This window comes from Haliotis cracherodii, unplaced genomic scaffold (assembly GCF_022045235.1).
Source record: "Haliotis cracherodii isolate W230 unplaced genomic scaffold, xgHalCrac1.p SCAF_12, whole genome shotgun sequence".
In the NCBI taxonomy this organism is placed as follows: domain Eukaryota; kingdom Metazoa; phylum Mollusca; class Gastropoda; order Lepetellida; family Haliotidae; genus Haliotis; species Haliotis cracherodii.
Window position 1 is genome coordinate 20,075,453 of NW_027266267.1, and position 23,726 is coordinate 20,099,178.

The window sequence follows — 23,726 nt, forward strand, 5'->3', positions numbered from 1 at the left end:
AACTTTGTATCAACCTGAATGACAAACCCTGGATACCACAAATGGCTCCATATCTAGATATAAGTCAATAAAATTTCTGTAGTTTTATCATAAAAAATCGAATCGATCGTGTTTGAGGCCTGCATCAATCACAGTGGGTGGAGCTTAGTTAGGGTTGTGCTATAAATAGCAAAGCACATGGTCATGTGTATATGTGACACATTCAGTGTATTAGTATTTAATGAATTTGTTGTCAAAGTATATTGTTTGGGTACTTTTACGACAGAACAGCACCAGAACAACGGTTTCGGTTTATGTAACAGTAACGATACATAAATACGAAATTGATGACAAGATTCTTTCAGTTCAATCCGAAAATTACAGATACTTGTTTAGTTTTGGTCATTTGGATTCAACAGTATGATCTATACCAGACAATAATCAGATTATATTTATAAAATTTAAATTATTACACAGATATTTCAACTAGTGTTTCGGAAGGGGCTTTCAACAGTAAGATCTATACCAGACAATTATCAGATTATGTTTATAAAATTTAAATCCTTACGCAGAGATTTCAACTCGTGTTTAGGAAGGGGCCTAATTGGAAGCACCAGAAGTTGCACCAATATTTCTAAGCTTGACTACAATATATGAACATGTCACGTGTATCAACATAACAATGCACATAAGCAACTCATAAATACGTAACGAAATATACTTGATGTTTTGACCTACATATGATCCTATCTAGATAATATTGAACTTACGACAAACGAAAACTCCAATACACATATTCCAAGACAACTTGTATTATGGATTTCCTTTCCTTTTACAGTATTCTCACACACAGTTTGACCATTAGATCCACACTTGTCCCATGTATTTATTGTTTGGGGGATTTGGAAACACATCGCGCACTATTTTTGAAATACAATCAGGGACCAGTTTCCCGTTTTGTCCACACCAATCCTTCATCTGCTGCAACGTTTAATATCCGTTTTTTCAAGTCCGAGTATCTACGATCTCTCAAAACACTTTGTATATTTAGCTCAGCTCAGTCGAGAAGTTTGGGCCACACTGTTTTCGAATCGACGAATTTCTGCAACATGGTGGCCGCACCATTCCCTAACTGCGATTGCCTGTGCTGTGTCACGCATGGTTGACAAAAGAACTATGAACATACATATTCGGCTTTATCTGGTTCCACAAGGAAATATCGTTGTGACACGATTCACCAATCCAAAGGATCGGCACTGAAGTTGTCAAAGTTCCTGTTGCACTTGCAAGGGCGTGAAGAGAAGCGCCGTCTTGTCGATTCGAGTTGACGATCGGAATTATGTCATCTTGAATTGGAACTTTCTCCACGATAAAGTCACCAATGTCATAATCGAAATGACTAAAGGCTCCCTGATCATCTCGAACAGCTCTCCGTCAATTAAGCGCCACATGAAAATTTTTGTTGCTCATAATGAAGTTGGCGAACTTGCAAAGTTCTTGACAGTTGTAAGCAGCAACCAACTTTGATGCTTTGGGCGTGGTTGGTAAGAGATCGCGCGGTCAGAACGGGGTAAAAAAAAATGTTTTAGAAAGGAAATCCGCTGTAAAATTCAAAAGTACAATATACAAGGTATTTTTTAAAAATAATATCAACGAAAATATTCTTTTCTAAAAATGCAATCTAATGTATTAATTCATCCGAAGGTCGTAACCCCAATCACGTGGTGGGTATTTGAAGGAATCTTGTGATGCATCGTGAATGAGGCTGTGTGTATTACATTGTTGAAATCAACTGACCAGGAAGATTGTCGAGGCATTGACAGTATGGCAGATGCTCGTCATGGATGGAGAAAAAATGCATTCGAGAGAAACATTATTGCTTTGAGCTTCGAAACCAAACATGTGTTCAACTAGTTTACAAGAGGGGATGATCTGTGCGGCCAGCGGCCTGAATGAGCTTGATGAAAAAAATGTTAAAATCCATGTTCACGCACATGACAGAATTAAGGTGAACAAATATATATCTGAACATCTTTTCGAAGTATCTGAGGCTGTCTGTATTTTATCTCCTTTCCGACGTGAATTGATATAAAATCTAATTTTGTGTCTAAAGTTTTCCTGCCGCTGTGGAAAATTGCGCACCGATCTAATAAAAGAAATACTACTAGACCTACCATTGCAGGTCATACAAAGAACCAGGTCAACTTTATCTTTCTTCAGTTGTTTATTAAAAAATCGTTTCCGGAGCAAAGCGACATCATAAATTAATTCAAAGACTACATTCTAGAACCAAGTGTTTAAACTTTTGTTTAAAAATGTCATACAATAACTTACACAATTATTGATAGACATTTCTAATGAGTAATATATTTTATTTCGCCCGCCCGTTCTCTTGTTAGTTTAGGCTGCGGGGGAGAAACACATACAAAAAATATGGATGGCCTTATGCAAACGACACTTGGCATGTCAATCAACGGGGAACCTGGGTCACTGCATGGAACCCGCCACGTGTCATGGATCGACTGACTTCGGCATGAGGAGCTTTCGGACAAGTGTGACCTTGCTAAGACACATTGCTGCTGGGCAATGAAAACATGTGACGGAAACGATGTCCCACGTGACCCAAACCCTGAACTCCTCAATACGAATGAGTGAGGGAGTATGGTTTTTCACCGCTTTTAGCAGTGTTCCAGCAATGTCACGGCGCGAGAATGGGCTTCACGTACTGTACAGTTATCGCGAACACAACCTTGCTGACACCTCTGTTTGAAATAGTTTGAAGTTTGTGTCATGAGGACACGTGTTCAGCGGAAACGACACAGAACTATTTTATAACTTGACGATATCATGATGAACGTCTTCACGATTCACTGTCACCCAGATTCATGATTTATGCAAGAACTAATTCCTTTGAGAAATGCTATTCATTAAGGGCAAATAATTTGAACAACACAAACTATATCTGAAATGTATTACAAAACACTGCTGTTATTTATTCCTACCCGACAGGAGAATAGAAGCGAAGAAAAAATCGATCTTGGTCTTTTCACAGTATCCTTCTGTAACTTGTGTCTTCACTGAAGACGACGAGGCAGTAAGGTTTTAAAAACAAAAGAGGTGTGGCTTTGTTGAAAGTGTTGGCAATGTTTCATTGATGGTGAGTGACAGTGCAGTTATTGTTCTTTTCAAATGGTCCAAGAGGGAGTGTTTACATGTCATGTCAACCGATAAACAGTAACCAGTGAGGTTGTGAGCTATCGTGATGTCATATTGACAGCTCAGCTCACTCCAATAGGCATCGCTTTCTAATAGTAGGGTAGAACTACCGCACATGTAATCAATATTGAAACTCAGTAGTTATGATGTTGTAATCATCAGACACTCAGTGTGTTATAGCTACAGTTGATCAGGGTCTTGCTTTCCCACAACTAGATCTCGAGAAGTACTGTTGCAAACTATGGTCATGTTCTTGCGGATCTTCGTTGTATTGCATCTTGGTCAATTAGTACTGACTAATGCACTATGTATAAACGTAGATTTTACGAGAATTCAACAAGTTTTCATGGCACATCTTCGAAACACCGCAGCCAACTCTACTGCTGATTGTAGCATCCAGTGTTTGTCAGAAGTTAACTGTGGCGCATTTACATTCACTGATGTAGATGGAACGTGTTCAATGCTCCGTGATGACACGGGGTCATCTGCAAGCTGTGTTCAAGGACATGTGTACAAGTCAAGTATGTATAACATTCTACTTATTATTTTTATCCCCCGCAGCACGTGGGTCCCTCCGTCGGTCTATGTTTGTTTTAAACATATTTTTTTTACATATATGGTCAACGAGATTGGGCCAAAGTTATCCAACTTAGATGGCACATATGCACATATTACATTTATAGTAACAAAGAGAAATATATTTACACAAGAACATAAACATAATGTTTGCGAGAATAACATAGACATGCATAAGAATTGCCTATAGACACAGTTTACTTGTATATACACATTAATCCAAAATACATGCAAGACTACATATATAATTACAGAATCATACATACACTTATATAAATGTACATATATGCATACATACACACACTACATGTATATACATACACATATACCCTTGTATACGCATGAATCAGATATATATACATACACATACACATATTTACACACTTACACTAGGATATATATACCCGTAAACATTATGTTTACAGAAGGAGGTAGAGATACCCATGTAATCATATACATGCATGCAGTTTATTCACTGATGGCGTAATTAATAATCAATGGTTGCAGAGCGATATTCTGTATTAATGATAAAGGGTTACTCGAATCTGTCTATCTGTGCAAGATGTCGTTTCTGGGGTAGCTCTTGAAAGCATACAATATTCCTTTGCGAAACTTGGCACATGGATTAGTCTGCTGATGAACCGGAGCCTTTTGATAGCTTGGGAATTTTGAAACAAATGAAACATGGCAATTAATCTTGAAAATCGTAAATATTTTATATCAAAAAGAAGTATTTACCATTGCGGGTGATATCGATGACTTTGCCCTCTTCGTGTTAATATTTCTGTATATTGTTTACGGTATTCAGAATACGGACAGACCGGAAGCATATATCAACTGTTTTTTATTGTTAGTAGCTTAAAACCAAATAACATTAATATTGGATAGTTCTGGCATCACTATCATAAAACTCCTTGTTATTATTTTCAAACTCAAGACTTATATCGGAAGAGGCGATTAACAGGATCGGGTGGTCAGGCTCGCTGACTTGGCTGATGCATGTCAACGTATCCTGATTGCGTAGATCAATGATCATGATGTCAATCACTGGAATGTATTTGCGGACGCGATAATGTACAGACCGCTTTTCATATAGCTGGAATATTTCTGAGTGCGGCTTTAAACATCAAACAAATAAATATATGTATGTCTTTGCAAAGAAATTGAGAGATTCTTTTTATATATAAAGTACTTGCACCATGGCGGGACTAGCGTAAGTTGTACATTAATAACATATAAAAAGCTTTTGACGATTGGCAACATATCTACCAGCTAGCATTTCACAGTTACACATTAAAGAACCTTTAACATTTACGACTATACAAGATAAAAAACGGTCTATAGATTGCCTTCAACCAAAATCAAATCAGGATACTTGCAAAGAAAATTGTACATCGCTGACAAAAATGTGTGTTCAATGAAGTCGTTGTACATGCTGATGCGGTTTATTGGATTCTAAAGTTATTCATATCATATATCATTTTGAGTTGAATTCAAAAATCCGTTGCGACGTCGTTATTCTATATAAATGTAGGAAATCATTATAAATGTCAAATGAAATATCTGTCTTTTCCACAAAAAATAATACCACAAATGAGGCGACGCTGCATTAGTGTGTAAAAGTTGAAAAGCTTTGACGTCACATTTCATAAAGAATTCTATTCCTAATGGCCAAGGATTTTGCCATTTTGCAAAATTTTTGAAATAATCCTCAAGGGAAAAGGACCTTAAAAGAAAGGTAATGGAAAACAATGAGGGAACGAGTGAGCATGATTTTACGCCCTTTTTTAGAAATATTTCAGCAATATCACGGCGGGGGCCACCTGAAAGGGGCTTCACCCATTGTACCTGTGTGGGGAGTCTAACCTGGGCCTTCGGCGTGATGAGCGAGCGCTTAACCACAAGACAACGAGGGCACCGCTGGAAAACAATGAGATAATGTAATCCAAATAATGGGATTCCCTACTGGGATTTAATTTATATAATATTATATATTACGCCAATTGCTGGCAACAAAACGATAAAATAAAGTGTCCTGGCTGATGTGCGGAAAAATGATGTTGTGCGGGTCCCCAAACTTGTTTATTTCCTCCTTTCAGTGAAAACATGTAAATCATTTAGAGCTTACTGAAACCGTAGTGTCTCTTAACACAACGCCTGTCATAGAGTAGTTATACTGTCAAGGTTCATAGGTTGTAGGGTATTATTTAATTCTTGTCACGATATCCCTGAATTTTTTTATCCCCGACCTAGAAATCATACATTTTCATCAAATTCAAATATGTTATCGCGAACACAAGCTATTTGAGTGCATTGTGTTTGACGGCATTGTTTCAAACAATAACTGACAAAGTAAACACCCATAACGACCGTGAGAAGCTTGTTGATAACAATAGGCAAATAAGCGTACTTTGTAACGTGTATGACAAACTTTCGATAGCAAACAAGACCCCTAATTGCATGCACATATTAGAAAAAAACCTCTCTTGTCACATAAAAAAATCGAATTGCACGTGAGCATCGTTGCGAAGAATATATAACTGTTGGTGTTTTCCAAGGAATTGGTGTGTGTTGGACGGAATGAAAACATAGGTTTTGAAAGTAAAGGTTACGGCTTTGTTGAAAAGAGAGCTGGAATCATGTGCTGTAAATTTTATTGTTACGTGCTGATATCCAGGGTATGATCATGAGAACGGTGGGGCCCAATGATCCCACACAAGAGAGTTGGAAGAGTAATGAGCCACAGTGTCTTTACTGTTGGTCTTGTAACATGTCCGACGGGGAAGGCAGAGCCTGTGACTGAATACACCTAGAGTCATCTGAGAACCATAATGTCCTATCTCAACTTGTACAAGTTTTGAGTAAATAATGTTTTAAAATTTGAAGTGCTGTGTAATATTCACTTTAAAACAACATGTATTTATTTCACATAAAGCGAACAAATACAAATTAATCTAAATGTTTTTTGAAGCAAAAGTAATTATTAATGTTCTCTCACAGATAAATGTTATTTTTATGTGAGTACCAAAGAAGTTTGGTCCATCCATACTGTTCAGTCTCCATTGGTAAATTCAAATGTTGTATGCATATTATTCTGGACCAACGTTTTCACCCAAAAGAGTGAGTGAGTGAGTGAGTGAGTTGGGTTTAACACTGCTTTTAACAGTATTCCAGTTATATCACAGCGTGTCAGCTTAATGTGGGAGGAAAGCCCAAAGTGATGCAGGTTTCAGACGTTTACCACTTTGGTGAAACCCACGAGCACGGGTATGGTGCTGACCAACCTAGAAAAATAATCGGGGCCACCACCCGAAGGAGAGATCACATACTTCACACATCACACATATAGACATGGACATACACCAATCTGGGTTGTAGCCACTGATGAGTTTTTTGGACATAGAATCACTGAAAAAATACTGTCCAGCAACACGGGCTTTGTGAAATTTACAACAATGTAAACACGAATTTGGAAAGAAACTGCCAGAAGGTCAAATGTGGACCTTCTGGTTTTCGGCGGCGATAGTGAATGGAGATAATTCTTGTAACACTGACTGCCAATGGTGGCAGACAGGATTCGACGAGGTTAGACGTGCATGTAGTCGCTCTCGCTGCTGGGCTCATATGGGGCTATACTTTGTTACATTTCAATCTTTCTTTATCAAATAGATTGATGATATGACCAAGGTAAGTTTAGAGACAGTCAGCTTAAAATAATGGCTTATTTTGCCAAATTTTTTCTTTGTTTGGAGTGCTGTTGATCGGACTTCTCGACCCATGTGGCAAGTCTTACTTTTCGCTGAATGTGTTTCTCGAACTCGGCGATATGGATAGTGATATAGCCGGGCAGGGGATGATGAACATCTACCGATGCAGAATTTGCGCGAAAAGCGAAAAGTATATTAGAATGGTGCCTTAAAAGCGCAAAAACACAAATGATGTGTCTCAGAACGACTTGAACTCAGTTTCTGATGTGCCAGTGACACCTGTACTTCTATTTTTACGAGTTAACCCCAGACTTAGCCTAAAAAACTTGAGCCCACTTTCAAGGGGAAATAATTGATCAACTTACAGGTCAAAAGTCATTGAGGTAAAGCGTCTACTGCGTGCGAGGGAAAAAGAAGTTACTACTTTTGTTTTGCTGAAATACAACCCCCTCATCTTCCAGAAAGGATCGGATTTTTGGTACAATGTGTGCACCCCATATCTGGTGTCCCCCGACGTGATATTGCTGGAATATTGCTAAAAGTGGCAGAAAACAATACTTACTCTCGCACTCCAGAAAGGGTCAAAATGTACTTTCAGTCATTCCTGGTGCGTCTTTTTGTTCCCCCAGATATAAGGTGCTACAATTTGTCAAGAATTTGGTCACGTTTCCTTTTAATGCAAAAGTAAGTCTCCTGTGTGCACAAGATGTATTTGGGCTCGACGGGTTGATGATTGGGAAGCTGATGGTGCTTCAAAATAGCGAAATTGTGAGGTGATCACAGTGCTTCTTATAAAGGCTGTCAAAGATGTAAGGAAGCAGTGTCTTTCTAAAGACTCAGCATAGAAAACAATTTTTCTCCATCAGTAAACAAGACACCAACAGTTGCTAACACCGAAACCACCCGCTGTGCCAAATGCTGTTGCCTGTTGTTCTTGAAACTGCCCTGTGCATGGTACACCAACTGATGCTATTGCTTTGACTCCCATTAAGTCCCATTCTAGGTTGCTCCCTAGATAAACTCGATTTCCTTACGAGCAATGGAGCTCTAAAAGTCTTGTGGCCAATGGCGATAACTTAAAACACTTTTTATCAAGCATTTCACAACTGCCAGATATTATTTGCGTCAAGGACACGCTTTTGTGGCCTGAAAGTAATTTCAAAATTAATGGTTATACTGCTTTGCATTAGGACAGGCGAACTAGTTTTGATGATGTAAAATGTCCACATGGATTGTCATTAAATCAGATGTATATCTCAAGGAACACACATTACTGAGGGCAGTTTTTGAAGCTAGTGCGGTAGAAATATATTCTGGTGATAAAAGGTAAATCATAGTCAGTAATATATACAACACTGGAAGACCAAGTGTGAATGACTACATGAAAATCAAAGATATCGTACCAAGATGGAAGTTTAAAAAGGCAAATTGGTTTGAATTTTTATCTCTGTGTGATGAACATATCACTCTTGACTTGATCACTGATGATTTTGATATCTCGAGTGGAAATATTATTGAACAATTTGTAGAAATTCATGGAAAACTACTCTGTGAATGCATCAAATAAACATGCAGTCTTAGGTCCGAACCCTGGGGAAAACAGGAATATGAACAGGCCAACAAGGCAAGGAAAACCGCTTTCAATTAGGTACGCTATACCTAACTCCCATGTGATTTGGCTGTGTTCTGCAGAATTTCAACGCATTGTAAGGAGTAGCAAACGTTCAAGTTGGCGATCGTTTATCTCTACGATGAATAGATTTATTCCATTTGGTCCGGAATGAAGATGATTTGTGGCAAAAAAAACAAATATCCTATTCCTGATATGGGTGTAAATGGCAACAAAGTGACGAATAGTTGGTTAAACAGTAAAAAAATGTAAGCAGTTATGAACACTTCCTTGAAGGATTTCACGATGTTAAGGAATCATACAAAAATACATTGACTTATATCTTGAGAATCCAATCATCATGTAAGACTCCAGACAGAAGCTCAGAAAGCAATTTGCAATCAAGAGTATTTCCTGGTGTTAAAAAGGCTTACGATATAATTTAGATAATGGTACTCCACAAGGATGTGTTATTAGCCCAGTTTTGTTTATTATCATGATCAACTTTTGACTCATCTTCCTCCTAATGTGGATACATTTTGCAGAAGATGGTTTGTTCTGGAAACGATTTGGTAACTTTCAGTTTGTTACATAATCAGTTCAAAAATGTTTAAACATAGTTAATGCCTGGTATTTATAATGGGGTTTCAAAAGATCCCGCTCAAAATCAGAAGCAATGAAAATCATACGTCGTAAAATTGCTTTAAAGGTTGTGTTATCTCTTGGGGACCGTAACCTGCGTGTTGTATAGGGTGTGTTAGATTTTGACTTTTGAGTTTATTTTTATCAAGTCTTACATGGTCCAGTCATATATCCCATCTTCGCAACCGTTGTAACAGTGTTATTAATCTATTGAAATATGTGTCCAAAACTAAATGGGAAGCTGATACAACGACTATGTTATTGCTACATAATGCACTCATCTTGTCAAGACTTGACTATGGCTGCCAAGTATCCATGTCTGCTTTTGAAAGCCATCACATTAAGCTTGATCGCATTCAGTCAAGAGCTCTAAGCGTTTACACTGGAACATTTGTAACAACTCCAGTCTCAGCTCCTCAAGCTCGATTGTTCCGATATGCCCTTGTTCCCACAACGTCAAATGATAGCACTTAAATAGTTTCTGAAGGTGAAGGCAATGTGCAGTTATAATTCACTTACTGATATACGTGATTAAGTCGTTTTGACTGGACTTCGTCTTAGTCAGTGAGCATTATTCGCCTACACAAGTGTTGTTTGATATGGAGGTATCCCCTCTGTGTGACCACTGCAGTGACCATACGCCTGAAACAGTTCAACAATACCTGTTAGAATGTCCTCGTTATGACAACATGAGACATACAACAGTAAATTGCTGCATCAGGCAAGTATAAGACAGTCTAATGTCGCCTGGTAGAAATAAACATCAGAACCAAACACATGAATTGCATTTTATCGCTTTACACTTGTTTGTTCTGCTATTTTACTGAAAGAGATATCTATTTTCTTCACTAAATTGTGCGTGTGATGTTTTAATGCATACCATTAAGCAGAAGATCCTGTCATTACATCGGTGTAATTGTGTACAATGTCATACAGTTTTAATGCTGGTAAATTAATTCCTTTGGTTGAAAACATATCCTTGTATTTATGATTGTAAAATATTATTTGACCTTATTTCTGGTCGAAATCGGCCTCAAGCTACACCACCAGCATCACCACCACTACCTGTGACGGCCAGTGACACGTTAATTGTTGTGTCTTTTTCAAATGGCCCACATGGGTAGGTGTTTGCATGTCATACCATCTTGTAATCCAATTACGCAGTAACAAATGAAATGTGTGTGCTGCAGTGAAGTCAGGTAGGTCAGGTCCCTCCAATACGCCCCGCCTCCGGAGAGGGCAGCTTTAATCAATGCTAACACCCAGTAGTCATTTTGTAATCGCCAGACATTGAATACCGACTGCCAACGTCGCTCCCTTGAGTTGCAGTTAGTCGTTGCATAACTTTGCAGTTGGTGAAAACGTTTTAGCAACAGAAATGACCCCATTCATGATGCTCAAGGAGCATCGTCCTAGCGCTATGACGTTTGGGTTATGTATAATGTATTTGGTTGATGCTGCGTTTTGATGATTCCAACAATGAGGTTATTGATTTGGTACCACATATGCATGTTTCACATATCGCTTTAATGTAGGTAGGTTGGTAGCTATGTATGCCATGTGTATTTCATGCATGAATGTCATGTGTCTTTTATGCATGTAGGTACACAAGTGCATTCCCCTGACACACGTGTGCAACCCGTTGAGCATTCGCGTGTGCCATGTGCAACCATGTGTACCCGCGTGTGCCATGCGTGTAACACCGGTCCAGGTTTCAGTTGAAGGTGGCAATTATATCAAATGAATAGTGAGATAAAACAAAACAGTGTGATGTGACTCTTCAGTTGATGAGCGGCCATCGACCTGTGTTCACCAGTCTTTGTGTTCGGTTGCTGGACTTTTAAGGCCTGAACCATCCCACGAGGGTCCAGTCTAGCCACTGTGGCTACCCGACAGTAGAACAGTAGTGAAGTAAGAAGCGAGTTTATTGCGAGGGGAACCCCCGAGTTGACACGATTGTCGCGGGTTGGTAATTGTTCGCCATTAATTAAGTGATTGTTTGTTAATTGCGGACATATTCGTTTTAAGTTTTGCCCACATGAGTCATTCCAGGTGATTGCAAATACAACTTTTTCGTTCGCCAAAAGTATACTTTAGATAGTACAATCACAATAGAGCAGTCACCACTTCTTATGTCTTATTATTTCACGTAGGAATATGTCCCTCTCCCCCACATCCAACTTTCTGTTTGGTATTTTGTAGGAATTACTAGGAGAATTTTGTGTGTGAGACTCTAATATGTATCACTAATTCTAAGAGGATAGTGGAAATGAATATGAACAACCATGTTGTCTGACTGTTGATAGATTGTGAGATCTTCACAATCACCGGGTGTGACCATGTAGACATAATTTCGTTAGGGTTTCTGATTTTTACATTCGCCCAATGACCATAGTGATTTTTTCTGGGGATACCAAACGTGACATTTTTATTATTAGAGGAAATTGGTTGTGGGTACTTATACCATGCAGATAGGATATCTGTAGGATTTTAATCCTTTCTTTCTCTGTGGGTAATCCTTTCATGTTCATGGAAGGACGTCACTCAACCAGGTCATGACAATGGTTATGTGCAAGATCACTAGAGGTGTTGATGGAGGCTGGACATGCAGCATACAGCATTTCCAGTGAACCTCGTCTTTGTTTTCACTTGGTATTTAAAACCTTGATATACAAGGCTACGACCACCGAGCCATTCACAGGTGCATTTGTCTATTTACAAAGAAGTTGTTTAGCGGTCCCAGTATTCCTATACTATCTCACTGATTACATGTTAATTGGTCACTGCAAGTGCTTTAATTATTTAAAGTTCAGTTTATTCACATGTTAGCTTTCATAGGTTGTGATGGATACTTGTGAAGCGGGCACTACTGTGAGAGTTTTGGGCATGACGTTTGTGCTTCTGTGCTTGTGTAAACACAGTAACTGCTAAAAGCGGCGAATAACCACACACACTCACTCACTCACAGTAACTGTTAATCCTCTGCAGTGTCCTAGCAAAGTAGGGATAAACATCTGTGTCAAAGACAATCAAACTTAGATAAAATCTTCCAACATCTTCCAACTGGTGAGATTTTAGTAAACTTGACAAGTGATGATGGATTTTAATATTCATATTATTATGATTTATCAAATTGTAAATAAAATTCTGCTACACTCTCGCGAAAAATATATTGTCTGTGAGTAAATTTAACTATCATGTCACACCAGCATTTTTTCAAGTTATATTGCGATGCTTTTTGGACTACATGTAACATATCTGCTTTTACATTTCTTATACAGGTGCCTCACTGCCTCAGTAGTTCATGATCAATTAATTAGATTTTTTATTGTGTAAACAAACCAGTTTGCAACAATAGATGAATAAGTTGATAAATTTGGACCGCAGTTACTGATTAGCAACTTAAGACATAGAGACGGGGAGTCGATATATAACCAAAGCTATGGTCCTGGTGAGATGGTTGACAGTTAGAACGTTGGAATAAATGATAGGAACAAACTTGAACATCCCCCAGTAATATTATGAAATACATCATTACCCATAACAGTCCGAGAGACATTTTCAAGCGTCAGTGTAGGGTCAATCGGTTTTGACATGTTTACGAATAAACTCACTTTAAGGCACATGACAAGTCAAAACTGGCCGCCCTGATTATGTTCTTAGTTTTGACAGCAACTATGCTCGTGGATTTCAGAGATAGATATGATTTGTTACCTTGATGTTATTACAATAAGCGAAAATGTCTTCAAAGTCCGATTTGTTTAATAGTACAAAAATACGTGTGTTAAAAATCTATCATATTTATGTATATGCATATGCCACGGTCTGTGGCCAGAAAAGCAAAAAAGTTATGTCTTTATTATGTTATGTTATGACCTCTATTATTCCAGCTGACGCTATCATAATGTTCAATTTCAGTCTCCCACACCAAGAGTGAATAAGCGCTATACATGTGTTGATAAACCACACTGACGCATATATATTTTTTGTCGATATGAAACATTCTAGTTAATTGTGGATACACTGGGCTACACATACATACCAAAGCCCCATGACCGATGAATTGGTGCCTTGCTATGCAGCAAGAAATAATCTTTTTTATTTCCAGCCAATGGTTTACATCTACTACAAGCATGGTCGAGGGCAAGATCAAAGGGTTGTCCGTTTCGCTTTGAACCAACACCTCACGCTGTTGGTAGGAGTTATATAATCGATGCGCAAATAACTGTGTCCGGTCTACCATGGGGTTTGATGCGGTTGTGATGGTTGGACAAATCTTCGTTGTAGATCATATATTTTTTTTAACCAACTATCCACTTATTTGCTAAAAGAAAACGGATATTACCAACAGTAAGGCAACTTACTGGAAGATCCACTGACATTCCTTATATAGGATAAACGGTCCTGTTTGTGTGTTCTGGACGTACAGGCTATGGAACCGAAAGATAATATGTCCAGAACGCATCTGCTGTGTATAAGAGGATGACTATCCCCTGAATATTATATCGTCGTGTGTTTACTCCTTCTTGTGAGTGGCAGTGTTGAACTGAACCCCGGACATAACGCCCGTCAAGCTCGACTGACTGCACGTGGTAGAGGAGGATTGCACAGTCGACACAGCTCCAAATTGTGAGTCCGAATCAGATAAAGAAGTGAAAGATATATTGCGTGATATACCAACAACTGTCGAATCAAATATTAACTCCTTGGACGAACTTTTGGGAAAATTTGATGAAATGAAGGAAGTGCAAACCGAACAACACAATCTGTGGACGGAAAATGACAAGTTATGGCAGGAAAATGAACAACTTTAAACTTCCGTGGATAGACTTGAAGCACAGATGAGGAGATCAAATGTGATAATCTTTGGAATGGATGATGAGGCTGCAGAAACATGGGAAGAAAGTGAAGATAAAGTAAGAAACTTTATGAAACATACATTGAAACTAGAAAATGTTGATGACAGACAAAGACGAGTCCCAGGCCTATTTTTGCGAAGTTTTCCTCGTTCAAAGAAAAAGAAAAAAGTGAAGAAACAAGGGAGAACGGTGTTGAAGGGTAACAAGGCCTACAGAGTTGGTGATGACTATACAAGAAACATCAGAGAGACGAGGAAACAACTTGGAAAGTATATGGAAGAATACAGAACTAAAGGTGAAGAAAAATGCTATTTTTCATATGATAAACTCATTGTATCAAATCGTGCTTATATGTATGCCAGTGTAGATGACAAACTCATTCGTGTGGGTCAGCGAGGAAGGGAGAGAACTCAGGGACAAACAATGGAACGTAATCACGACGACACTGTGAAGGTTAACACAACCTAGGGATACGACCGAGGCCGACAAGATATCTCTTTAAACAAGGACAAACATATTCGACGTATAAGCAACCGTCTTCACAACATACAAGGTATTTCTAGTCCTCTGTTGGAATATCAATGGACTATACTCCAAGATTAACTCAGAACTTAACGAACTTAAATCCACATTAAGTAAACATAGTGTTTTTGCTCTGCTCGAGACATGGGCTAAATGACACAGACTTTCGGGATTTATTTCCGGGTTACTCTTCATTTCAATGCACTAGAAAGAAACTACATTTGAAAGTTAGCTTTGGCGGAAGTATCCCCGTCTATATTAAGGAAGGCTTATACGGACACTTCAGGAGAATACATAAAGCGTGGGAGGACTGTGTCTGTGCTAGATTTCTTTGCCAAAGCATGTATGCTAGGATTTATATATATACCTCCAAACAGAAATGAAACTGAATTGGAAAATAGACTAGAAAACATAGAAGGTAAATTATTCGAACTCTTACATGAATATCAAGAATGCAGATTCATATTGTTTGGTGATTTTAACGCCCGCATGGGTCAATTGCAGGACTTTATAATTAATGATGACACAGCATATCTACCATTAGATGATGATGGCCTCTACAGTATCGATTCCTTTAATATTATTCGATCATCAAAGGGTTATATTGTTAATAGCTATGGTCGATCACTGATAGATTTGTGTTTTCAGTTTGATATGCACGTGGCAAATGGCAGAAAGCATGGAGACGAGTGTGGCGAGTTTACTTTCGTAGGTTCTCAGGGCTGTAGTGTCATCGATTACTGCGTAGTGTCATCCGATATCTTTAGTTATGTTGAATCTTTTCATGTGCTGAGCGAAACGCATTCAGATCACATGCCCGTGAATGCTGTTATATCTGTTACCAAATGAAAATGACATGTCAATATACCAGCACGACGCAGCACGTGCAACAGCATGACCTGACGCGCTTTGTGCGGGAGAACTGTAGACGCGATGCATTCCTGAACCACCTTAGTAATGAACAATCTTTTAATATAGAGACATTAAAAAAAGCAGTTGAACATAATATTGATTACAGTGTTGAACTATTACAATTAGCTGTTAGTGAATCACTTGTCAAGACAGGTTTTCATTCTACTACTGGAAAAAGAATCAAGATAATTAACCAGCAACCACAATGGTTCGACAAGAGCTGCCATAGTGCTAAAAAGAACAAACATAAAACGTTAAACCTTTCCAGAAAGACAAATAATACTGAATATTATACAGAATATATATCTTTGAAGGATCATTTTAGAAGTTTGTGCAAACAGAAGAAAAAGTATTTTGAGAATAAGATTATGGAGGATATTTCTAAAGCAGCACAAGACAAAGATTGTAAACTATTCTGGAAACTAAATAAGAAACTATGTGGATCTTACCAACAATTAAGGCAAGAAATATCAGGAGAAGAATGGCTGACCTATTATAAGAGACTTTTAAATCCAGAGATAGAATCAGATGCTGCGTTTAACGAATATGTCAAGAATTACATTCTAGATCATAATTTTGCTAATTGTGAGAAATCTGCACAGCGTGATGACTTAATAGGAGGTGTAATACGAGTAACTGAAGAAGAAATTAAACATGCATTGAAAAAATTGAAAACTGGGAAATCTCCAGGAATTGATGGTCTCCCACCTGAAATATTTAAAGAATCTTATCGTATCATAATGCCTTATTTATTAATACTTTTTAATGAATTATTAAAGAAGGGATATTTTCCACAGGCTTGGAATAATGGGCTTATTACCACTCTCTTTAAGCAAGGAAGTAGAACTGACCCAAGTAATTATAGAGGTATCACCCTCCTAAATATCTTTACATCAGTTCTCTTTGGTTTGAACTTCAAAATTGCAAATCCGAATCACAGTTTGGTTTTAGAGAGGTACATTCCACTATTGATAATATATTTGTTCTCCATTCACTGGCACATTGATTTTAAGAAAGCTTTTGATATGGTTGATAGGACGAAATTACTGTATTTAGGCTTGACACAGTGTATCCATGGAGATGTATTTAATGTACTTAATGTATGTATAGCAACGTTAAAGCTTCTGTGACGCTAAGTTCTTCACATTTTACCGATTTATTTGACACCCCATGCGGTGTTAGACAAGGATGTATGCTTTCACCGCTACTGTTTTTGATGTAAACAGACGAACTAGTAAATGTTATGAAGCATCCGTGTAAGCCATGTTTCTTTCATGCATGTATGTCATGTGTATTTCATGCATGTATGTCGTGTGTTTCATGCATGTATGTCGTGTGTTTCATGCATGTATGTCATGTTTCTTTCATGCATGTATGTCATGTGTGTTTCATGCATGTATGTCATGTTTCTTTCATGCATGTATGTCATGTGTGTTTCATGCATGTATGTTATGTGTGTTTCATGCATGTATGTCGTGTGTTCCATGCATGTATGTCGTGTGTTCCATGCATGTATGTCATGTGTGTTTCATGCATGTATGTCGTGTGTTCCATGCATGTATGTTATGTGTGTTTCATGCATGTATGTCGTGTGTTTCATGCATGTATGTTATGTGTGTTTCATGCATGTATGTTGTGTGTTTCATGCATGTATGTCGTGTGTTTCATGCATGTATGTCGTGTGTTTCATGCAAGTATGTCGTGTGTTTCATGCATGTATGTCGTGTGTTTCATGCATGTATGTCATGGGTCTTTTATCCATGTATGTTATGTGCATTTCATCCATGGATGCCATGTGTATTTCATGCATGTATGCGTGTTTCTTTCATGCATGTATGTCATGTGTCATACATGTATGTCATGGGTCTTTCAAGCAAGTATGTCATGTGTCTTTTACTCATGTGTGCCGTGTGTATTTCATCCATGTATGTCATGTCATGTGTATATTGGTCTGGGAAACCAGTGTTGATAATACATATTTATCCACAGATACTAGTACAATGCAACATGACGAAATCGTTCGACTTGTTCCGGGTCCCCAGTCTGGCCGTGTTGAGATTAGGTACCAGTCTACATGGGGAACAGTCTGTGACGACGGATTCACTGATGTAGATGCCAGAGTCGTCTGTAGAGAACTTGGATTGCCCTCGTGAGTATATTAGGACACCTAGCATTGTAATCGATCAGAATGTGTTTATCAATGTTATCCATCATGCAAAACATGTATATCTTGCTACATCACTTGGGCAGGCGTTATGTTAACATTTTCAGGAGGAACAATAGTGGCTAAATATTAAAACTTGTAAAACTGACAACGTGAACTATATCTGTTTTACGTTTTCCCTTCCTTCAGAGATGGACACAGGTTACTTTGGTATTATACTTAAACTTACTTATTTAGTGTGGGGAAGTTGCCTTTTTAAAAACAATCATACCAGAATTGTTGGCAATATAATGATAACGTGTGCGTAGAGATATGTTTATTCCTTGTGTGTGTGAAATAAACCAGTCTTTGGACGAGAAACAATCTTATGAAAAACAATTAAACATATATCACACTATTACAACGATGGCAACAATTATCTTCATTCTGTGACATAGAGGATTAACCACTGTGTTCGGTTGTTACCTAAAAATCTACACACGAGTGATTAATCTGCCACGATTAGAACGAGGCTTTGGTTGTTACCGAAAAATCTACACACGAGTGAAAAGCAAAGCCTCGTTCTAATCGTGGCAGATTAATCACTCGTGTGTAGATTTTTAGGTAACAACCGAACACAGTGGTTAATCCTTTTTCTCCCATAACCACACGCCATAAAAAGTCGAGCTCGTAGTTAAAGATTTCCTTCCCAAACAACCAATCAATATCCACGGCAGAACTAATGGGCATGGCCTCAGCCCTCCATAATCAAGAATCCCAAAACCACAAAAAAATCCTAATACTTACCGACTCCCTAAGTGGACTGCAAGCCCTCCAAAACAAAAATACAAAAAAACGACCTAAAATAATAAATCAAATACTTAAAAGCTCCAACGACCTAACTAAGGCAGGCAAACAAATAACCTTCTTGTGGATACCCGCCCACGTAGGAATATACGGTAATGAAAACGCCGATAAAGCAGCTAAGCTATCCCTCAAAATCCCAGAAATGAGCTTAAACTTACCCATCTCAAAATCAGAAATTAAAAGTGTAAACAAGCAAAAAATCACAAAAATGGCATAACCTATATCTAAACTCAAATAGCCAAATCAAAAAAGTGCTCAGCAAACCACTAACCAAACCAAACATTCTCCATCCATCAAAAGAAATCGACAGAGTAATCACTAAACTCCAAACAGGACACACCAACCTAAACACCTAAAAATTAAAAAAAACACCAAAACACACTACAGGTAACTGCCCACACTGCAAACAACTAGAAACCCCAGAACACGCACTCATCCACTGCACACACTACCTAGCACATCGAACCGCATTACAAACCACCCTCAATCAAACCACAAGGCTCTCACTCTAGAAGCAATACTAAACCCACAAAATAAACTAGAAAACTTCAAGGCCTTAGGCGTATTCTTAATAAAAAACGGAACTAATAAAACGCATCTAAAAACACAATAACCTACCAAATCAAAATCACATAAACAAACAAACATCCACCATACCCAGCTCCCTTAGTTCTCCTCCCCAACCCCATCGGCATCTATTCCAAATCTCAAAATTCCCAAATTCTATATAAGCAACCCCTAAACCCCTCTCTTGGGTTGCACAGACCACTTTCGCCCCTTTCGGAAACACATTAAATGGCCTGGCCGGGCCCGTGTGCGAAATACGCATCAGTCGGAAAGCGCACGTTAAGAGAAGGGTTTGACTCTCTTACCAAGCAGACCTCTCTCCCACAGCCCAGAGGGTTGTACCGACTCTCTGTGGCACCCTCAGTTATTTTTCTAAGATATTGTAACGTGCTCATTGTTGATTGTTCTTGTTAATAAAATTGTGATTAGTCTCCTGTGACTCCGGCTCTTTGCTGACTAATTCCCCAAGAAAACCAGCACGACATTTGGAAGATATTGTTCACCCAGAACAGTTCCATGATACAGCCAATAAGATTGTGTGAAAAAAATAAATTACTGTAAACCTTTTAATGGGAAAATAGTACAGAAAAAGTACATTTTTATTTTTTCATATGACCAGTTTATCATCCAAAGAAATGCTGAATAATTATCTTTAAAATTAAGCTAGCTATGCATATTGGGGTTCTTTATCTGCTATGATAATATAACATTTGCATTATTAAAGACATTCTTTTTTCAGTAAACATGGTATATAATAAATACAACTTTGGTTTTAAAGAATATATATGAGACAAACATAATTCTACATTTCTTTAATACTCTGCATTGTCTGTTAATTCTGAAAATAATTAACTGTGATAGTGAGTTTCTACCTAAAAATGATAATATGAAATTAATTTTGAGATGATTTCAACCTATCAAAAATACCAAATATATTTTAAGATGCATAGATGTGAATCATTATTGAAAAAAAAAAGAATATTGTTTTTGAAAAAATACCTATTAAGGTTGATTGGTGCCCACCATCTTTATCTTCATCATTTTGTCTGCTCCCTATAAGAAATCAAAATAGCTAAGAAAAAATATAAATACATAGATCTAGGTACTTAAACTAAATAGATCCGGGCTAGAATAGGTCTTCAGCAACTCATGCTTGCCGTAAAAGGCGACTATGCTTGTCGTAAAAGGCGACTAACGGGATCGGGTGGTCAGGCTCGCTGACTTGGTTGATGCATGTCATCGATCCCAATGGCGTGGCTCGATGCTCAAGATATCAATCACTGGATTGTCTGGTCCAGACTCGATTATTTCCAGAACGCCGTCATATAGCTGGAATATTGCTAAGTGCCGCGTTAAACAGAAACCAACCAACTTAAACTAAATACTTTCAAGTTATGTGGTAATGTTTTTTTATTAAAAAAAATGAGTTTCTTTATTGGCCTGAAATAGTATGTTTAAATATATGAAGTCTTCAAGTTAAAAACAAACAAATATATAATTATTGGCCAAAATAAATGAATTATATTGACCATGATAAACTCCAACTGTTGAAAGGGGAAACAACTGCTGTGGTTGCAAAACATGTTGGTCGTGAGATGTTCGGTCCGACAAAGGTTGATCGTTTAATGCATTAAAATTGAGTATGTCTTTTGATACAAATTATTTAAGGTGTTTATTTGAAATATAAGCCTCGATTATTTTAATATAACTATAAAATATGTTTTTGACGCTGGGTTACACAAACGATCGATCGGCTCTTGATCAACACTTCGAAATAACGTGACATTTCTTGTCTGGTTGATGGTTATTTTTTAAAAATACCAAAAAAAATATGGTATGTTTCGCTATTTTATCAGTATTTGTACAAGAGATCATTAACTGTTTCATAAGCTGTTATATTAGTCTTGAAAACGCCCAGTAAAGAATCTACGGGAGTGGCTCACCTAATCCCGTAATATCGAAGCGGTATCTCGCTTCGGTTACCGTCTTCTCATTCTGCAACTGAATCTCGTACACTGGGAAGCCCAAATTCTCTGATACATCTCCACCTATCACATCCCTTCCTCCCCAGCAAGTTTTCTCTTGGTCACCATCTTTCGGAGATGGAAACATCGTCACTACGGTAATGTTTTGACAGTAAGGGATTTTCTGTACTAGATGACCTCGGGTATCCCCGATACGAAAATAGTGCCGGCAATTATTTTTAGACAGCCAATCAAAAAGCGATGACACAGCTCTCCACTCTCAGCCAGCCAAACAGATTGCGTGAATAAAACTAAACCACTACGAATAAATCACTGCTGGCGATTGGAGATCAAGCCCTTTGTGGGAGAAATGATAATATTGTGATATATTTTCACCACTTTAGTAACTAAATGTCAAGTGGATGGATCACAAACGTATTTATTGCTACAGAAAGCAATTATTTCCAGAATGGTAGTTCTTGAAAACAGATTTCAGGGGGTATGAGTTGTTTTGATGTCTAGAGTCTGTTTTTGCATGAGAGAAGGTTTGATTTTCGGAACAGGATTCGTAGGAAGATTTAGGCATGCTGAAAGTGCGTGAGGATGTAAAACGGCTCGTAATCTTATATCAAGAAATGGGTTAATGCCATGTTTTCTATCTCAACGGTCAACATGAAATCTGATATAATCGATCTTTATTCAGCTGGTAATCTCTGGTATCTATTTGGTAACACTGATATCACTGTCGCACTCCACCTTATTGTATTAAAACGTTGTCTCAAGCATCAATAACAGGCTTATATCATGGATAATAGTAGCGAAGTGTACTAAAACTATCGTTTAATTCAATACCTATGATGTAAAATCTATACCCCATACAAGTGATATCCAGCTCTGCAATAGAAAGTTGCATAGCAACATTAGCCATCTGTCAAAACAATCATTAGCATTTTAACAACGTTCGTAAACATATTTCCAGAGACAACGCAATACCGAAGGCTTCTGCTTTCTATGGTCAAGGAAGTGGCCCCATACATCTGGATGATGTAAATTGTGCTGGGAACGAGGAATTTCTAAGCCAGTGTTGTCACCAACAATGGAGCACTCACAACTGTGGTCATGGTGAAGACGTCGGCGTCCTCTGTCAGTAACTGCCTGGATACATCCCCAGCATGGTACAGAAACAAGTGATGCCCTACGTCGCATAACAGGTCTATATGATTGCAGTAATTAGAACCAGGGGCACGGCACTCTATATAGATGTGGGTTCTTCATTTATATAAAAATAGGCCGGTGGCGTAGCCAAGTGGTTAAAGCGTTTGTTCGTCACGCCGAAGTTCCGGGTTCGACTCCCCATATGGGTACAATGTGTGGGGCCCATTTCTGGTGTCCCCCGCTGTGATATTGCTGGAATGTTGCTAAAAGCGGCATAAAACAATACCCACTCACACTCACTGATAATGCACTGATCGTGGGTTCGAATATCAGTTTGCTTCTTACTATGATCCTTGATTTGTCAGCACCCATGCGCATGCGTTTCACTGACGTGGTGTGTTTTCCTCTAGCATGTAACTTGATCAATGTTATATAACTGAAATACATTTCAAAGCGACTCGGAACTTAGAATCCACACGCCAATAAATGTCTTCATTTTTCCTTTAAGGCAAGATGATAATTATTCTAACAAAAATCAATCAGTTCAGGTGCAAACTGTGTTGGAAATGTGATACATCTTCATTTCATTTCAACATCAGTAAAAATGCACAACAATATGTACCACCGTGTAGACAGATGTTGGCTAGTCTTAGGGTTACTTTTTCCATGCACAGTATGGAGTACCTTTAGATCATCCATATGTGCTTAACAAGCATCAATCATTTTAGATGTTGCAATTGGATGCCTCTCTTTCCTTTTGATGTAAGTAAAAGTGTACATTTGTATCCTAATATGTACCTCATTTACATGTACCTTTGTGACGGTCTGTCAACTGAATGTCTTTATCTTGAATGTCGACTTTGAATTTCTTAATCCAGAAATTTATAAAATGTTACCAGCTTAATGTTGTAAACAATTGACAAGGCCACTGGAACTCACCTTGGAGCTCAAATGATGTTGCTGTCAACATTGATAAAACATGTTCTTCATAAATAATGAGTACCCACA

At 38.1% G+C, this 23,726-nt stretch overlaps 1 protein-coding gene across 1 annotated transcript; it reads left to right on the forward strand.

The window, feature by feature from the left end:
* The first annotated feature begins 3,421 nt into the window (after positions 1-3,421).
* LOC139457630 (scavenger receptor cysteine-rich domain-containing protein DMBT1-like) lies at positions 3,422-22,798 on the forward strand. The gene is made up of 3 exons (XM_071238984.1): positions 3,422-3,716; positions 18,012-18,171; positions 22,543-22,798. Exons 1-3 carry the CDS (start codon positions 3,437-3,439, stop codon positions 22,712-22,714), a joined length of 612 nt encoding a protein of 203 aa, XP_071095085.1. The 5' UTR covers positions 3,422-3,436; the 3' UTR covers positions 22,715-22,798.
* The last annotated feature ends 928 nt before the right edge of the window (positions 22,799-23,726 follow it).